Below are 19,971 nucleotides of genomic sequence, written 5' to 3'. Positions count from 1 at the left end.
CTACTACCTCCCATCACCTTTAATAGCTATGATAAAAATTAACATTTATAGAGTGCTTTAAGATTTGCAAAGAGCTTTACATATATTGTTTTACTCAGTCCTCACAAAAACTATGAGAGGTAAGTGTTATTAGTACCCCTAATTTACAGGTGTGGAAACTGAGACTGAGGGAGGTTGCCCAAGGATATGTAGCTAGTAAGTGTTTGAGACAGGATCCAAACTCAGATCTTCCTATCTCCTGGTCTAGCAAAATATTCACCATGATACCTTGCTGCCTCATGCTACCTTATAACCAAGAGGGCATGGCATGAAAAGATGATCATGTAAGTAAAGGACTGATTTTGGAATTAGGAAGACTAGATTCAAGTTTTGTCTCTGCTTGTCACATCCTGATCATGTCCTTTAACCTCTCAGAGTCCATGGCAACTCTGTAGATTCCATGCTACAGAAAAGCTTTCTTACACTGATTAAACCATAGGTCTGGACCCTAAAAAGAAAAAAAAAGAATTAATGAGTTATAAATCTCTTTTAAAAGACATTATAAACAAGGGAACAAACAAAAAGAATCTAATCTTGCTCCATTTTAATTCTGCCTGCTATGGAGTATCTATCTAGGAACATGGTTATTTCAGGTAAGACTGTCATAATAAGAAAAGTTTTGGTTGAATGATACAATTATTTCTATTTTTCTACTCCTTAGCATTGGTTGAAAGTACATTTTTTTTTTTTTAGCTTGCCTCTATGTATTTTCCATGTGGACTTCCCTCAAATCCTACTCAGTTTAGGTACTGATTCCCTGAGCTGTCTTGAACATACCTAGAAGGCCGAACAGCTTTCTCTACATCCTTGACAGCCTAGAAATGTCGTTTGCTATCATCTTTGGAGTTGGAATTTCATGGACTTAAAGCTTCAGCATTACTATACCTTTATGCATTGAAAAAAAATGAAAGTAATACATAGCTATAGATGATTCTTACAAAAAGCCAATAGGGGCTGAGGTATAATTTAGCCTGTAAAGTTGTTACTAATTAAGTAGCTGAACCCAATAATTTAAAGAAGGCAATGAAGTGGAAGGAATAGAATCCTGGGAAGCATCTGTTTGCCAGACTTTCATTAGCAAATAGTCACCTCCAAATGATGCTTAAGTATGTGAGCTTTTAAATTGACTATGATGTTTTTCTTTTTTCCTCCATAGCTGAGAGAATCATCTTGTGCCTCTGAAAAACTCTACACCTTTTTTGATATGGAGTCAAGTAAGTGACTGTCAGCTCCAGGTCTCTTAATAGATGTTGGCTACTCTGTGTCAAGCTCTGTAGCTTTTGTTTTTTGTTTTTGCCTCTTTATTTCTGCAAGTGAAATTTCATGGGGCTCCTTGGATTCATATGTGCAACAATGAGCCCACGTGTTGGATTAGTTCTTGGTGGGAATGAGGGTGATGAGACCTCTGTAAAGCAATGGAAATAAAGGAAGGAGTTTTGGTTCAGGTTCGGGTAGTAGAAGAAGTCACAGTAAGGGGGCGACCCTTAGGGATCATGGGATCAGTAGCTAAAAAGGAAACTGAGAGGTCATCTGATCCAATCCTATCATTCACAGATGAGGACATGGGCTTAGAAAGATTGAATAATTTGTTCAGGACCAGGGCTGAGATTTGGACTCTGGACCTCTTTCTCCAAGTCCTTTAATACTCTGGACCACTTTAATAATAATAGCTTATGTTTAAAGCTTCTGAGACCTTTCTTTAAAACCAAGGTTACCTTAAATGTGTCCTTTATGAATTTTATACATTTATGAATAGAATGTGAACTCCTTGAAGGCAGCTTTTTACGTTTCTTTGTATTCTCAGCACTTAACACAGTGTCCGGCATACACATAGTAAGTCTTTTGAAAAACCATATTTTGATTGAATTCAATTGATTGAAATTGTACTTTAAGATTCACAATCATTGTCCTCCCAACAACCCTTCCAGGTCAGTGGTAGAAATATTATCAAGCCCATTTTGTAGATGAAGAAACTGAGATTTAAGAGATGTTAGGTAACTTGTTCAATTTCACACAAACAGTAAGTATTGCAATAAGGATGTGAAATTATAAATCATAAATTTTGAAATATAATATAAAGATATAATATAATAAATTAGGATGATTTTAACAATGTATAGTATAATGATTATATTAATTATGAAATTTTAGAGTTGGAAGGCACCTTAGGGGTCTTATAGTTCAACCTGTATGTGAGGACAGAAGCCCTTTGTGATTTCTCTTCCAGTTCCACACTCTACCAAAACCCTCCCTCCAGTGCTGAGGCCCTTATGAAGAAATGAACACTAGTTAAACCTCATAATGTCAGGCACTGTGCTAGGTGCTAAGGATACTTGGATGATGTATACCTGCCTTCATGTGGATTACATTCTATCAAAGAAGCTAACATGTGTCTAAATAAGAAAAGGATATATAAAAAATGGGAAGAGAATGGCATTGAATCTCTGCTATCATTGGTATGGGTAATCCCCAATGAGGAAATAACCCTTTACCAATGAAGATCTGGACTTTTTCTGAACTCTAATTCTTAGAGAGCTGCCTGAAGTATTGAAAAATTAAGTGACATGCCGTGGGTTGCACAGGTCTTCCTGACCCCAAAGTTGACTCTCCATCCATTGTACCATACTGCCTGTCATACGTACAAAATAGCACCTGTGAAGGTCAGGAAAGTTTTTATGTAGAAGGTGGTGTATAAGCAGAGTCCTGAAGGAAATGAGGCATTCTAATGTAGCAAGACTCTGGACTTACTCTCCCAGTGTAAAGGCAACCCCTGAGGAGTCAGAGTGATTCTTCTTAGTTGCTACTGGCATCCCCATTCCAGTGTGTTTCCCCCTACTGTTAGCCATTAACATTTAATCAGTTAACATAAATTAGCTTTATATTTACCGTGAACTTATAGCAAGAACAGAACTATGAACATCTGGAGCATGCTCTCCCCTATAACACCTAGGATTCAGGGACCCTCTAGGTCCTCAAGTGTGGCTCTTTGACTGAATCCAAACTTCACAGAACAAATCCCCTTAGTAAAAGGATGTACTTTGTAAAACTTGGACTCAGTCAAAAAGCCACAGCTGAGCACCTAGAAGGCCATATGTGGCCTTGAGGTCGCATGTTCTCCATCCCTGACTAGGTCCTTGGGGAGAGTTGAAGCACTTTCTACAAAACACTAGGGATAATGTTCATGTCTAAAATGCAGTATAGCCACTAAACGAGTCTTCCTTTCAGCTACTTCTGGGGTCTGATGGTTGTTCCTTAGGGCTTCAGAGTTGTGCTTTTTAGTTGTAAAACCTGTCATAGACTGGCTCCTACCTTGTAAAGTTCAAAAGATTGTGATTGTCTCCACTACTCCACTTAAAAGCAAGAGGAATAGACACTGTGGAGAGAGAAGCAGTAAAGGGTCAGGTGCTTACCTGCCCCAGTATGCTGGCCTGCGTGGACAAGGAGGAAAGCCAGAGGCTTCTCTCCCACTTGGAGGTTTGTGGCATGCCTCGCCTCTGAATTCTATCAAAACCAGGTAGAAAAGAACCAGATGAACAGCCTCACTTTTGCTGGTTGTTGCTTTTTTGAATGGACACAAAGTCTGGCTACACAGCCAACCAATAGTCCATATCTTCACCATGTGGTTAGTAGACAGGAGCCAGTTACAGAACATCAGACAGACTCTCCCATTCACATCTCAGAGCCCTTCTGTTACCTAGGATTGCACCTTTCTAGAAGCAGGCTCTCTCCCACCTTGGGATTACATCAGCCAAACATGCTGTGCCTGCTTAGCAGGCTTGGATTTATACTGAGAAGTGGAGGTGAAGTGGGAGTGCATTCCAGGAATGTGAATCAGCTAGTGCAGTTGTCTCCTGGGACAACCTGTTCCACTTTTGGACTGATCTCCTTATTTAAGGAGTCTAATTGTACACACAGACACACGCACACAGACACACAGATGTGTGTATACCTATATATAAAGTATGTAAATGCATGTGTTCATATAGGTATGTGTATATATGTGTGTGTACACTTGTGTCTAACGGTAGCCATCTCGGGCAGAGGGAAGGGGAGGGAAGAAAAAAAGGAAAAACAAGCTACATGATAACTTTATATTGAAAAGGAATAGTAAGTTGTACATACATTATAGTTTTGCAGTTTCATGTGCAATCATCTTTTCTATTATCCTGTGTTATATAAATGATTTGTTCTATAAATGAAAACTAAAAATTCCTCAGAAATGAAGCTTTTTAATAAAGACCACCTAAAATCTAGCAGTTTTCTCCATCTTATTTATGGTAGAAATCATCATGCACCTGATGATCATTCCTTGATCAGAACTCCTAGAGATTTTTTTTTCCTGTTTTCTGAAGGAATAATAGCTATAAAAGTGATGTTGGTGTTTTTAAAAAAAATTTATAAAATGATCCAGGAAGACGCCAGAGAAAGTGAATAAAAATTAGAAACCCCTGTCTCTTTTGACTCTAAATCTAACATGCCTCCCATCTCCCCATGATGTCCCTTTGTTCTGTTCAGTTATGTGGCTAAATTCTTTGCTGAAAATAGTCCATGCTCATGGCACAGTCATAGATTATTAGACACTAGCCTCAGGGTAGGGAACCTGTGGCTGTGAGGCCACATGTGCTTCTCTAGTCCTCAAGTGCAGCTCTTAGACTGAATCCAAACTTCACAGAACAAATCCCTTTAATAAAAGGATTTGTTCTGTAAAACTTGAACTCAGTCAAAAGTCTGCACCCAAGGACCTAGAAGGCCATATGTAGCTTTGAGGACACAGGTTCCACACCCCTGAGGCTAGTGTCTAATAATATAATAATTCAAAGACTATTAGACTCTCTTATTTGATTCATGAAGAAACTAGTGGCCAGAAATCAGAAGCAGATGAGACCTTGCTCTCCTGTATGTGAGTCCACATACATCCTACTGTACCACACCTATCTCTGTCATGGAGCATTCAGTGTAGCTAGAGATGACCTTACAAAGGCCTGGGCTGATACTTGATGCACATCCATGGGCAAGTCACTTAACTTCTCTGAGACTAATTTCCTCATCTCTAAGAGGATAATTCTCTTTCTCTTCATCTCTATCTCCTGGCTTCCTTCAAGATTCATCTAAATTCTTCCCTTGCAGGAGAAGCCTTTCCTAATCCCCCCTAATACGAATGACTTCCTTTTTGATCATCTCCTATTTATCCTAGACATGTCTTGTTGATACATAATGGTTTATGTGTTGTTGTCTCTCCTATTAGAATGGGAATTTTTTGAGGGCAGAGACTATCTTTTGCCTCTCTTTGTATCTCCAGCATTTAGCACAATACCTGGGACATAGTAGGTTCTTCATAAATGCTTGTAGACTTGACTTGTTGATAATAATGCTTGTAAGACTCTCCTTACAGAGTTGTCTTTGAGGCACCTGTGGCACAGGAGTAGAACTCCAGACCTATAGTTAGGAAGACCTGAATTCCCTATGATCTCAGATATTGACTATCTAGGTAACCTTGGGCAGATCACTTACCCTCTCTTTGCCTCAGTTTCCTCAAGTGCCTTGATGAGTTGTCAGGATCAAATGGGATAACATTTGTAAAGGCTTCAATACCTGGCACATAGTAGGTGCTATGTAAATCAAATTAATCGATCAAGTTCATTCCCTTTCCTTCCCCTTCTTGTGGGACTTCAGTGGGATCAGGTGCTTTGCACGCTTTAAAGTGCTACATGAATGTCACTATTACATTACACCGACATAATGAAAATGCCTTGCTGTTGCTCACTTGTGGGCTGGCTCAACTTTGCAGTGGGTTTTGACTCTACAACGAAGGAGAAACATTTGGAAATACTGATTACTACAACAGTTTATTATTCTTCCAGGAGAAGTTACGAGGGTGGGAACGATTAGGCAATCTACTCCAGTGGCATAGCGGGGTAATACATGTCCTGGCACTAGCAGTATTCAAGGAGAGGGGATGGGGTGGTGTTCTGTGTAGGAGGACAGAGAGAGTACTCATCTCCACCAAAATGCAATGAACCTTCTTCCTTCAACAAGAAATCTTCCCTCATCCCTCTTAAAGCAAACGACCTCCTTTTTGATTATCTCCGATTTATCCTTTACATATCTTGTTTACACATAGTGGCTTTTGTGTGTGCAGTTTCTCCTATTAGAATGTGAGTTCCTTGGGAGCTTCATCCCTGTCAGGCATGGGTAGGTGGAAAGTGGGTGGAAAGTGACCCTGTGCTGTTGGAGCCTGAGTGTTTTACTCTCTCACAGGGACTTACCAGGGAAGGGGAAGCCCCAAGGCTTCCAAAAGCAGGTTTTTTGAATAATGCCAGTGTTCCCACACAGGCCTCTTATCACTAGGGATGAAGGCCTGAACCATTAGTCCAAGGCTTGCTCTCTGCTCAAGTGATTCTCCTTCCTGGTTTTGTGAAGGGTATGGAATGGGGACTGTTAAGTGGGAGATAGAAGGCAGTCCCTGGAGAGGGAGTAGCAGTGGGCCATGTGTAAGTCAAATATCAAAATTACACACTTTAATTCCTCTGGATGGAAACAAATAAAGAGAAAACCCAGTGCAGATTTATGATTGTGGTGACGTGTTTACCAGTGCTATCAAACGCATTACTGAAGTCCTTTATTTCACTGTTGTATGACACTCACAAGAGAGAGAAAAACACAGGCCAGAAATCACAACAACATAAAAACTCAAAGGAATGGGAGACAAGGAATAAAGTTGAAGTTGATATGTTTTCATGCACATTTAATCATTAAAATTCAGCTGTGAGTCACAACTGTAATCTCTGCTCAGCCTTAGAATCTTGGCATTAATTTGAGCTCTTTTTAGGGAGAAAACTGAGCATGTGCGCTAAGCATCACCTATTCTGAGTGCCATGTTCTCAATAATTATTAATTAAATGTCATGCCCCCAGCATTAACACCTGTTTGCAGCGTGTTTTAAAATTGATTTCAAGAAAGAATTGCCTGCTTTTGTAAAAGCCTTCTTCTCTTTGAACTGAAGAATTAGAATCACTGTGATTCCAGATTTAACCTTTGGCCTTGTGGTTTTATTTTCTCCAATTCTGTCTTTAGATTGTATTTGAATCTCTTCTCACTTTACCTTTCTTCTTTTCATTCTTGTCTTTGATAGGCTGTCAGTTATTCATCATTGATTTCTAACCTGCTCTGCGTTTGAAACATATCTCTGCTTGAACTTTAACTGGAATTTGAGAACAGAGAAAAATGGCCAGATAATAGGGATAAATATAGATAATTGTCGTATGACTGCTTTGGTAAAGGGAAATCTGAGGTGTGGAAACTGCCTCTACTGTTGCAAGTCAGCACCTTCTGCACAACTTATTGTCTTAGAAAATTGCTTAGTGCATTGAGAGGTTAAATGGGTTGTTCAGGGATAGTATCAGAGGTAGATCTTGAGCCCAGGGCTTCCTTGCTCCAAGACTGGCATTCTGATGACTTTGCTATGTCAGATGATACTTTGAAAATAAAAACAAATGTACTGTCGGCAATAGGTATAATGTTGGAAAAGGGTCCTTCATAAAGGAAAATGACAGACAATACCATTGGAGACAGCATCCTCGGATGTCTGCACATCAATGCACAGAAAATGGATATGAACTTGAAATTTTAACACGTAGAAGTAAATCTCATAGATATCGCTGGACTTGGTAGGATGGGACTCAAAGCTGGAATATGACAATAGGACCACATTATACTCTTTTCCAAAGAAACAAATCTGATACAGTGGATGATAGTCTTGTACTGTAGGCCAAAAAATATTGTTGAAATGAATTGAAGGAAGTTGGCTTCCTTACTTACTTACATCAGACCACCCAGCCAAGTGGAGAGTGATAATGCACATCACTAAACTATAACAGAGTTTAAAGTGTTATAGTGAGAGGGACTTTAAACAATTTGTTCTGGTGCTAGAGATCACATTTCACTAAAAGGTATCATTATCTCTCAGGAAGTATAAAGGAGATGATGCAATGAACTGCCACTTAGGGCTTAATCTGAGCAACATAGAAGAAATGATTGATGAGAGAGAGCTGATGAGAACCTTGGAAAAGAAGTCACTTAAAATTGAAGGATCTTTAGGTGGAAAAGACCTTAGAGAACATCTGGTCAACCTTGACATTTGACATAGGAAGAAACATACCTAGAGAGGTGAATTGACTTTGTTGTTTGTTTATTTCAGCAATATCCTACACTTTATGACCCCATTTTGGTGTTTTCTTGGCAAAGATGCTGGAGTGGTTTGCCGTCTCCTTTTCCAGCTCATTTTTACGTTTGAGGATACTGAGACAAACAGGGTTAAGTGACTTGCTCAGGGTCATACAACTAGTAAGTGTCTGAGGCCAGATTTGAATTTATTAACATGAGTCTTCCTGATTCCAAGTCCAGTATTCTACCCACTTGTAGCACTTAGCTGCCTGAATTGACTTTAGTACTGAAAATAATTTTTTTTCATGAAAACAGATGGAAAAAAATCTATTGTAGGCTTTTCCTTGAAAGTATTGTCAGACTCCTTGGTCAATACTGGTTCTGGAATCTTTAATTTCCTGATTCTTCTTCCATCCTCCAAATAGTTAGTGCTTTTGTCCTTACACCAACAAGATCTTTCAATAGCCTGAAATGTAATTTGCTCAAGACTGGAGATTTTAAAGCAGTCAGGTAATCTCTGAGGTTATACTGTTAGCAGTATATTTAGTGCCAAAAGATCTGACCTCTCTAGGTTGATGGTTGTGTGAATGGAGAAAAAAGAGTGTATGTGAGCAGCTGAGAAGGTTGAATTGCTAAGACTTAGCAACTCTTTGGATGGAGAGTGTGAGTAAGAGTGAAGAGTTGAAAATGACTCCTGCATTGCACACCTACTCTCCTGGAATAATGGTGGCATCTTTGATAGAAATAAGAGAATTAAATGGATTGTAGTATTCAGGGGGCCAGATAATGTATTCTGTTTTGGACATGTTGAATTTGATGCTAGGGAGCACTGAGATAGAGATGTTTGTGAGGTCTCTGGAGGTGTATAAGAATGGAGGTGAGGAGAGAGATGAAGGTTGCATATATAGGTTTGGGAGTCATCTGCAGAGAGGTGATGGTTGAACCCATGTGAACTGATGAGTATAGAGAGAGAAGAAAAGAGGGTTTAACCTAGAACCCTGGGCATACCTACATCTAAAGGGTGGGGTGTGGATGTTGATCCTACAAAGAGAATTGAAAAGGATCAGGATCAGGAGGAAAATCATGGCAACAATATCAGAAAAGCCCAAAGAAGAATGAGTGTCCAAAGGTAGGGGTGGTCAATGGTGTCAACAGTGCAGAAATGAATGAATCATGCAACTGCTGAGAGAAGGATGAGACCTGAGAAGAGATTTAGCAAGAAATCATTGAGAGCAGATGAAATAAAGTAGTGGGGTCAGAAGTAAAACGGCAAGAGGTGGAAGAGCAGAGAGTTCAGAAAGTGGGTGCAATGAGTCTAGATGACTTTTTCTAGGATTTTGGTTGGTGGGGAGAGATCTAGAAATCACAGAGTCCCAAAATTTGAAGTTGATAGAAGCCTCAGTGACTAAGTAATCCAACTTACTACCAAAGGAATCCCCACTATAACATACCTAAGAAATGGTTGTTCAATCTCTGCTAAAGATCTTTGGGGGAGTGATGGTGGTGGTGGAGAGCTTTCCACCATTCAAGGCAGCCCATTCTAAGGATAATAGCTTGACCACATTGTAGATTTGGGTAAATGTTTTTTTTTTTCCTTTTTAAAGGATGGGGATGATCTGGGCATATTTGTAGACAACAGGGAAAGGTCTAGTAGATAAGGAGATATTAAAAACAAGGAAGGGAGTTGGGATGCTCAAAAGGACAAACTCCTAAGAGAGACAGTAGGGGCTAGCATGGGCAACAGGAGAGACAACTTTATTCTGAGAGTGAAGCAAATTAGAAGGCTCCTGTAAAATCTAAATCATCAGAGGTTTCCATGTTGCTGTACCAGTCTTTTTATACGCTTCTTCACTGGAATGATGTTCAATTGCAATCTCTAGAATTTTGTTTTTTGAGACAAGGGGCATAGTAGTTTTTTTCAAATATGTATTGGAGTTGTCAGCTAGAAGAGGGACTGATGCATTCCATGTTGATCTAGGAGGCTGAACTAGGACCACTGCATGGGAATTATGGGAGGTAGCTATTAATTCATAAGGATGTAATTTCTAAAAGTTAGAGCTGTTAGTAATGGAATGATCTCTAATGAATCCTTTGTTACTAAGTGAAATTAGTACACAGACCCATTTACCTGTCCTTTATTTTACTTATATTCAACACTATATCCGTAATGCCCATAACAGCTTATCCCGAATGGGAAAAGGTGAGACTTGGCTTGTCTCTCCTACAGATACTGCTTCAGTTCTCTCCAGGGGGATATGATTTTTCTGGACCTCTTCAGTCTCACTCTGACACAAAATCTGTGGGCAAAGAGTGGGCATAGTGGTGCATGGTTTGTGTCTTTGTGCTTATTGGGCCATGCATCAAGGGGGCTTCTCCAAGTCACTGGATCTTGATGTTCTTTGGACTTTCTGATGTTTTAATTGATGAGGAAACGAGGTGTTATCACTTATCTCTTCTTCTAGATCTTTGCTCTGAGGGTGTTGAGCATATTAATTTTTTGAGAAAATAAAAAGGGGGCTTGCCTCACCTGTGTATAGCCTTGGACGTATATTTGGCATGCATTTATGTGTTATTTTCTTCCTTAGCATGTAAGCTCCTTGAGGGTACTTATTTTTGCCTTTCTTTGTGTTTCCAGTGTTTAGAACAGTGTCTGGCATATGATGAATTTGATAAATGATTATAGATTCATTAATTCTCTGTGTGTGTGTGTGATGTCTTTATATGACCTTGAAAATACTGTCATATTATACCTATGTAAAAGAGGGAATTCTCCTCATGAAATTCAGGAATGTTCCAAGCAAACAAAAATAATGATGTATACTTACGTCTATATGCTACTTAGTGAAAATGTTTCTGTCTTGAAATCTCTTGTACAAAAATACTTTCGTTGCAATACATAACTGGAACCTATAGATGACTTATAACAGTCACTATTTTGGGTGGGAATTCTTACCATCCCTCGGTCTCATATAGGGATAATATCTAAGGAATAATATCCAGAGAAATGTCAAAGTTTAATTTTTGTGGTGCAGTGGGAAGAACATTGGATTTGGAAGTAAAACCTTGGTTCAAATTCCAGTTTTGCTACTGACTATTTATGTGTTTGGGAGAATCATATAAATATTCTGAATCTTAGTTTTTTCTTCTATAAAATGAGAAGTTTGCACTCGATCGTCTCTAAGGTCTCTTGCAGCTCTGGATCTATGATTATGATCTATATAATGAGCAGATTGGACTAGTTGATCTCTGAGGTCCTTTCAGGTCCTGAAACTCCAATTGTTAGGATTCTATGAAAACAAATAGCTTGACTAATATTGGATTTAATTTCTTATATTCTCACATCTGCAATCCATACTTCTTATTTTTGCCTGCCTGTGAGCTTTCGATTACCATTTTGTAGGTGAGACTTGGCAGACTCAAACTGAATAAACCATTTATGATGATTTATAGCCATCAGGAAACAAAGTGAGATATATTTGCCCTCTGTCAGAACAAAATCTGGGGTAGAAAATGTCTGCCTGCACAGCTGCCATTTAGATTCCGAAAATTATCCACCATAACTTCAGTTCATGATTGGTCTATTTCTCGTCCTTTCTCCAGACATTAAAAATCTAAGTGAAGAAAAGAAGGAGGGCCTCAGGCATCTTGCTGTGACATTGCAACTTTACTTGAAAGAGGAGATCCAAGATGCCTCTCAACTGCCACCTGCCTTTGACATTTTTGAATCCTTCGCAAAAGTAAGTGATATGTTTGGTATGGAATAAAATGAACATTCGCCTGCCTTATTTTGTTGACTGTTATGGACCCTTATGCCTAGAAAACTCTTTGGAAAGCTGAACTCCTCTCCAATGACAGCAGAGCATTCATTCCCTTATTTCTCACCACTAGGGTCAAATTAAGCATTGTTGTTGTTGAGTTGTTTTAGTTGTATCTGATGTTTCTTGACCCCATTTGGGGTTTTCTTGGCAAAGATGCTGGAGTGGTTTGCCATTTCCTTCTCCATTTTTTCATGGGATGGTTGTTTTTCTAAGGATCCCCCTCTCACCCCAATGTGAAGAATTTCCTTTGAAACCATTTCTGATTAAATTGGCATAAGCAGATGCAATAAAAGGCACTTTTTAAAAGTAATGTGAAAATATAATGAAGCTTCTGATGTGGAAAAATTATAGATTACAAAAATCCTGTTGGATGGTTCAGGTAATTAAAGCAGAAGATTAAATGCTTGCCTTTTTGGATTGCACATATTCATGTAAAATGTAAAATAACACATTTGAGGAGGAATTAAGCTTCTGTTTGCTTATTTTTGAGTATGTTTTCAGAGATATACAGCTCCAAAGAAGGATATTGCACTGTTTTTATGTCCACCTGTTTTCCAGGAGCATTAACACAGACATTGGGAAAACTATGGCTTTAGCTGCTTTTCATAATGGAATTAGCCTTTTTGGAAGATAAATTTGCTATTATCTGCTTGTGTTGTCTTAGCATTAAAACCTGTTTGTTTTGTAATTTGAAACTGATTTTGAAATTTGAAGAATGATTGTTGGCTTATATCATCCTTAAGAATATTGGACATTTCAACTTTTATCACCTTATTCCTTCTGAGGATTACAGTCAGTTACACCATGTACCTAGCATACACTATTTAGGCTTTTAAAGAAGCACTCTCTCCAAATAATGAGTCTTGAGTGAGCTGAGCGATCAGAAGAAAACAGTGATCATGAAATGATTAAAATGTATTATCCCATGGCATAAAGAACTTCTTCACAAGTCAGTCTGTCTATTCCATTGCTGGACAGTCCAACTTGCCATGAGTTAAAATCTGCCACCTTATACTTCCTAGTTACTTGTTCCAGAAAGAAATAACTTCAGTTGATGTGAGAAAAACCTCTCTGTCCTGGACTGAATCACTAGGTTCAATATCTGAGAGTCACCAACTTTTGTTATCATCACCACGGAAGATAACGGGTGAGGGGAAGTCATTTGGTGCTTTCTCTAGGGGCTGCCTAATCAGATTTGTGATGATTTCTGCCATAAGTGAGATGGTTTGGGGAAAAGATGGATTTGAGCTTGATAAAAGAAATAGCTTCCAAACAGTGAGAACTGTTCTAAAGTAGAGTGTTCTAAAGCTTCAGGAGCTAGTTGGTTCTCTGCCTCTGGGGGGAGGTCTTCCCCATTTGAGTCTGGTTAGCCACTATCCAGAGATATTATCCAGGAGATGCATATTTAATTTTAACAAGATAGAGAACTCTGTCATTATGCAGTATGTGTGCAGCAGTTTCTGGATGACACTTTCACAGACCAGTGGATTGGTAGTGGAAGACCTCTAGCTTGACCATCTTTGTCACCTGATCTTTTTCTTGTTGGGGTCATGTTAAAATTGTCATGGGCAGTCTCATTCTTTGGATGATCTTACAGCTAGGATTGGAAATACAATCTTTCCAGTTACTGAGCAGCACCTGGTAAAATTTTTACAATGTCTGAAAATTGACTAGAGGGATGAGTAGCACAAGACCATGGTTATTTTGAATTTTCAGAATGTTAAATAACCCTTTAAGTTTGTAGTATTTATAGTTCTGAAGTTACGAAATCTTATAATGGTGCTAACACTTTTGGGACATGATATATATGCATATGTATGTGTATACATACATACATATGTATAGGCTTACAAAATATATGTTAGACTAGTTGAATCCTGAGTCAAGTGTCCTTGTTTGTCAGCAGGCAGATTGTTTATAGAAACAGTACAGGGAGAACTCTGGAGTTTCCCTGCCCAGTGATCAAATGAGATAACATTTGCCCAGGGCCTGGCCTATAAGTTGGTGCTATATAAAAACTTGTTTCCTTTCCTTCTATTTCCTCCATACCCAACCACTTTTAGAGAAATTTCTGAGAAATGTTGCTTTTGCACTAATTTTGTTGCTACTTTGGCTTTTTGGTTTGCCTTTAAGCCTGTGATATATACACACACACACACACGTACAGGTTTTCATATATACCCATATATTTAATATTTGTTATCATCCCAAATAGAAAACTTTAAATGTCAGAATATTATAGTTAGAAAGAGAGATTCATTCATGATCTTAGAGAATGTCTCATATATATGAACTTCATATGCCATATGTTGTGGTGGGTAGAACACTGCACATCAAGTCAGGAAAACTTAGGTTCAAATCTGGCTGTTGTTTGTGTGACCATGACCTGTGAACTTCAGTTTTCCTCACCCATAAAATGGGCTTGATACATGTAGTACCTCTTTCACAGGGCTCAAGTAGGTTCAAATATGATAGGATATGTAAAGTACTTTGTAAACTTTGAAATGCTGTATAAATACTATTGTTTATTATTATTAGAAACTCTTGGCATTTCAAGGCCAAGGTCAAGTAGATATGGAGACTCTTCAGAACTACTCAGAAGTTTGACAGATTTTCTTTCCTTCCTCCTTCCCTCCCTCCATTCCAATAAGAATATTGAATATGTATCCGGATGCCAAACTGCTGAGTAATTTTGAAGAGTATCCATACCCACCTGATCATGGCATTGTCTGTCCCTTGAAATGCCAGGAGTTTCTAAAATCATGTTTTATTTTTTCATTCAACAGGCATTTATTTTTTTGCCTTCCCACCTTCTCCTTCTCCTTATGGAAAACAAAACCAAAAAGAAATACATATGCATAGTTAAGAAAAACAAACTCCTGCATTATCCAAGTCCAAAAATGTATGTCTTGTTCTATGCATTGAATCCATTGCTGCTTTGTTAGGGGCAAGCAATCCTTCCATTTCTAGTTCTGTATTACAAAAAGAACTGCTCTAAATGTTGTTATACGTATAGATCCTTTTCCTCTTTCTTTGATCTCTTTGGGGAGGAGGTCTTGCAATGAGCAGTTGTTGAGGCAGTGAATGATAGGAGATAGAACTTCCATGGCTCCAGTCTGTAGTATGCAGAAGTCGTTTGCCATTGTCGTAATTCTTAGCCAGTTCTATGAAATGACTGGTGATTCCAGACTAGTTTGGGTATGATCATTAAGAAATAAAAAATTAAAATTCCAGAGAACCCATTGATTAATAAAGTGCTTCTTATGCATGTACCCAAAAGGGATGAACTTGACTTTCTGAAAATGCAAAAAGGGGGTTAGTATATAATGCTAAATTGCTGAGACACCATATACACTGACATTTTTGCAACACTGTGTGTTAATTATTATTTGGTGATAGTTCTTAATACTCCAAACTAATCAAAATAACCAAATCAGATTTGATTATGAATTTACTTTATATATGATAGAGGCAGTAAGTCAGGCATCTTTGTTGTTGTTCAAATAAGTTTTTCCACAGTGCTGTTTTTCCTGGTGCACTATGGGGCCTTTTTCTTACCATGGTAACTTGTTTGATAAAAACATATTTAGTATAACTGATTAGAAATGATACATTTTGAGTCATAATATAGTAAACTGATTAGCAATATAACATAATCCAAAAATAAACACTGAAGTAGGAAGTAGTAGTGATATAAATCATAAACAGATATTTAGTACTTTCAGGACTCTGCAAAATGCTTTTCAACCTCATAGTCCTATATTTCCTTCCTTGGAAATTTTTCTTAGAAATATAACATCTGTTTAAAAATTCAAATACTTTTTTTTCTTCCTCTAGATTCCCTTCTGAAACTAAATAACAACTCCTCTTGGAGAGCTATTTTTGTGTTTTGAGGACCCATATATAACTTCTGGAGGTTATTGTTTTAAAATCAACTTTTTGCAGGTATTTGTTGAAATTGATTTCATAGTTCATACTGTGGATATAAGAAATTTGAAATTGAGGGTCACAGAAGACATCTAGTTGATAATATTTATGTTTCATTTTTTTATATGTTTCATTTTCAATCACAGTTTCTTAGTCAAAAAAAAATATTTTTGGTGGAGTTGGAAGAGAAATGAGCAATATGTTAAAATCAACACTTCTTCCTCCAACTTGGAAAAGGACTTTGATTTAGAAGTTGAGTAGCAATGGGAAATTCTGAAAATAGGTCTTTAAAAGAAGACCTAATTTTTTTTAACAATATTGATTTTTAAATATTATGTTAAATCAGAATTTCACAGTGACTGGTTGACTTCTGTTAACACATCTTAAATGTATCCAAAGCCAATAGGCATAGGATGTTAATAAATCACCTTCTCTGAGACTCATTCTGACCTCCTGTGTTTATGAAAGCATAAATCAACAGGGAAGAAAAATGACCAAATTAAACCTACTCTAAGGATCCCTTACTATTCTTAGGAGAAATGTGCCTCAGAATCTAGCAAAGGCAAAACTGATTATGATTCATATTCATTTTTGACCTTTTTATTTTGCTTTATCCATTTGCTTTTAAATTGGAGCCCGCAGTTTTGTTCTGGGTGTCCCATTCCCTCAGTATGGCCAGTGGTCTCATTTATTAGAAGAATATCACCTTTGTGGCTGTTCTGAAAGGTCAATGAGTGCATCCGTTTGTCCCCTGCAGGGCTTCAGGTTCACACGAGACCAGATTTTAGAGGCTCTTTGCTGATGAGTTCAGTTTTATTTCATGGCTGCAGCCCTGTACAAAGTAGTAAAGGAAGCAAGCTTTTGAATTAATAAAATGATGAATTATCTAATTACAAAGTTGATGTGAAATGACAGTATGATAACTTTGACTGCAGTACTAAATGATCCCAGTGCCTGATCAAATGTGCCTGGGCTCCATTAAGGAAAATACACCATTAAATATTTAGGACAAAAAGCCAGCTGACACACCAGGATAGCTAACCTCTGATCACTGGCATGTGCAGGGAATGTAGGGAGGGGGCAGCTAGATGAGACCTATCTAGTGTGTGCTGAGCAGTTGCTAGAGCATTTAGCTTCTGGGATGACATCGTTCCCCTGGTTTTAAGTAAAGCAGGATAAGAGCCAAGATATTCAAATGCACAGAGATCCTGGTATCCTAATTATAAAATGCTGATGCCAGTATGATGTATTTGGTCTATGTTTTTTCCATTATTACTAGACAACAAATTAATTTTCTGAAAGGATTCTTTTAGGCAGATGATCTTGAGGACATTCTTTAGTATTCAAGGACTGACAGTGATTTTCTTACCTCTTAAAGGAAGCTTGGGCTTTTAAAGTACATGATAAGAATAATTTTTATTATGAGGTATACTCATATATTTTGATATTGAAATTTAGGAATGAAATAAATAAATTACCTTGAGAAATTTGTGTATGTTTTTCAGAGAGAAATAGTAATTATAGTAATGGTAGTAATAATTAATAACTAGCATTTATGTAGCAGTATTATTATCTCCTCTTTATATATGAGAAAATTGAAGCATTCAGAGGTTAAGTGACTTGCCCAGGGTCACATAAGCTCATAAAAATCTGAAGCGGCATTTGCACTCAGACCTTTGTCTTGGACTCCAGGCTCAATGCCCTATCCACTGTATCTAGACAACCAATTCTCAATTAACTGTTAAAGTAGGGAAGAACAATTAGCAAATTCTTATTGTTTTTGTTAATGCTTTTGTTCCGAAGGCTACTTTAATTCAGCAATCAACAAGCATTTATTAAGAGCTCACTTTGTATTAGGCACTGTGCAAAGTCTAGTAGGAATACAAAGAAAAAAGTGAAAGCATTCCTTGACCTTACAGAGCTTACATCTTCTTGGAGGAGATAGTGTTCATATAAATAGATACATACCAGATACAGAATGGATAGAAAGTAACCTTAGAGGATTATCTTATTTATTTAAGGCTTTCTGCTCTAATTAGAGCTGCTACCACGCAAGAGTTCTTGTTGACCTTTGTTTTCCTGTTTTAAAATTCCAATGTACTTGTGAAATACAAACTTATTTTTATGTAGTAAAGGTCAGAAGTTGTTGTTGTTCAGTTATGTCTCTGTGACCACATTTGGGGTTTTCTTAGCAAAGATACTGGAATGGTTTGCCATTTCCTTCTCTAGTTCTGATCAGGAAACTGAGGCAAAGAAAGTTAAGGACTTGCCCAGGGTCATAGAGCTAGTAAGTATCTGAGGCTGGATTTGAGCTTAGGAAGGATGTGTCTTCCTGATTCCAAGCCCAGTGCTCTATCCCCTGCTCCACCTAGCTACCAATGAAAAAGATCAGAAACCATCAATTGAACAAACCTTAAAGTAGAAATAAGTCATTTTTGCTATGGTATTGACATTTGCATGTGTGTGGTAGTTGTGACATTTAAGTGTAGTATACAAAATGTAAGCTATCTTCAGACTCTTCGTATCTATGAATAAAATAACGCATAAAAGTGTATGTGCGTGCATGTGTGCATGGGTACGTGTGTGTATTTAGAAATGCTGATTAGTATTGTTAGAAAGGACTGTAGTTCTGGAGTCACAGAACCTGAATTTTGGTTTGAAGTCCTGTTCTACTACTTGTACTAGCACTATTATCCTCTCTTTATAGATGAGAAAATTGAGGCATTCAGAGGCTAAGTGACTTACCCAGGATCACATAGCTGGTAAGAGAATGAATCAGGATTTTAATTTAGATTTTTCTCTCTACTTCCAGGGAGTACCTAGACTGACTCATAACAAATGTCATAACTGACTCAAACAAATCTCATAACTTTTTTGTACTACAGTTTTCTTATCTATAAGATAGATCAAGTGATCTATTACCTCTAGGATCATATATAAAATACTTGACAAATTCTTATTGCTTGTTTTGTAGTTGTTCACTTCCTTAGTAATGTCCAACTCTTTGTGGACCAACTGTCCATGGGGTTTTCTTGGTAAAGATACTGGAATGGTTTGCCATTTCCTTTCCCAGTTTTATGTAGGCAGGGACTAAGTGACTTGCCCAGAGTCACACAGCTAGTAAGTATCTGAGGTCAGATTGAACTTAAGCCTTTGTGACTCCAGGCCCAGTGCCCTATCTGTTGTGCCATCTAACTTCCTCTGTGGCTTGTTTAAATAACCTCTAAATTCCTTCTAGCTTTAATTCTCATGTTCATATGGCTCATGAATATTTGGGGCACAGAATTATTCTAATATACAAAGATCCAGGTAGTCCTCAACATACCTGATGACCTTCTCCTTTCCCTGGTACTGGCCCTGCTCAAAAAGCCCAGCTTTTTCTGCCTGTTCTGCTAACTGAGTCATTTCTGTGGTTGCTGCTACTATTGATAATGGCAGTGGGTCAAGAAACTGGTGACTTTTGTAGCAAAGAATGGACTGGCCATGATGTGAGATCTGTAGAACTTTGAGTAACATAAGCGGGCTCCAGATAAGTGAGCTTACACTGTTTTTGTTTTTGCTGTTTTTTAGGTGTTTAAATTGGATAGGATCCTTCAAGAGGTTGTTTTTTTAAAATAGTTTTATTTATTTATTTTTAGATTTCGACATTCATTTCCACAAAATTTTGAGTTCCAATTTTTCTCCCCATCTCTCCCCTCCCCCACCCCATAACACTTTGCATTCTGATTACTCTTTCCCTCAATGTACCCTCCCTTCTATCACACCTCACCCTTCCCTTATCCCCATCTTTTCTCTTTTCTTGTAGGGCAAGATACATTTCTATACCCCATTACCTGTATTTCTTATTTCCCAGTTATATGCAATAACACTTCTCAACATTCATTTCTAATACTTTGAATTTCAACTTTTCTCCCTCTCTCCCTCCCAACCCATCCCCACTGAGAAGGCAAGCAATTCAATACAGGCTATATATGTGTCATTTTGCAAAAGACTTCCATAATAATCATGTTGTGTAAGACTAACT

The 19,971-nt window shown here is 37.9% G+C and overlaps 1 protein-coding gene across 3 annotated transcripts in view; it reads left to right on the top strand.

The window, feature by feature from the left end:
- Positions 1-19,971, top strand: part of SMYD3 (SET and MYND domain containing 3) — a 1,053,751-nt gene that overhangs the window by 212,390 nt on the left and 821,390 nt on the right. For all 3 annotated transcript variants that reach the window (XM_072647643.1, XM_072647645.1, XM_072647644.1), the window contains 2 exons: positions 1,196-1,253; positions 11,803-11,939. In XM_072647643.1, coding sequence (XP_072503744.1) covers positions 1,196-1,253; positions 11,803-11,939 — 195 coding nt within the window. The remainder of the gene's footprint in view (positions 1-1,195; positions 1,254-11,802; positions 11,940-19,971) is intronic.

This window comes from Notamacropus eugenii, chromosome 2 (genome assembly GCF_028372415.1).
Source record: "Notamacropus eugenii isolate mMacEug1 chromosome 2, mMacEug1.pri_v2, whole genome shotgun sequence".
Taxonomy (NCBI): domain Eukaryota; kingdom Metazoa; phylum Chordata; class Mammalia; order Diprotodontia; family Macropodidae; genus Notamacropus; species Notamacropus eugenii.
The sequence above is the reverse complement of the archived record's forward strand: the minus strand, read 5'-3'. Positions and strand labels throughout refer to the sequence as shown.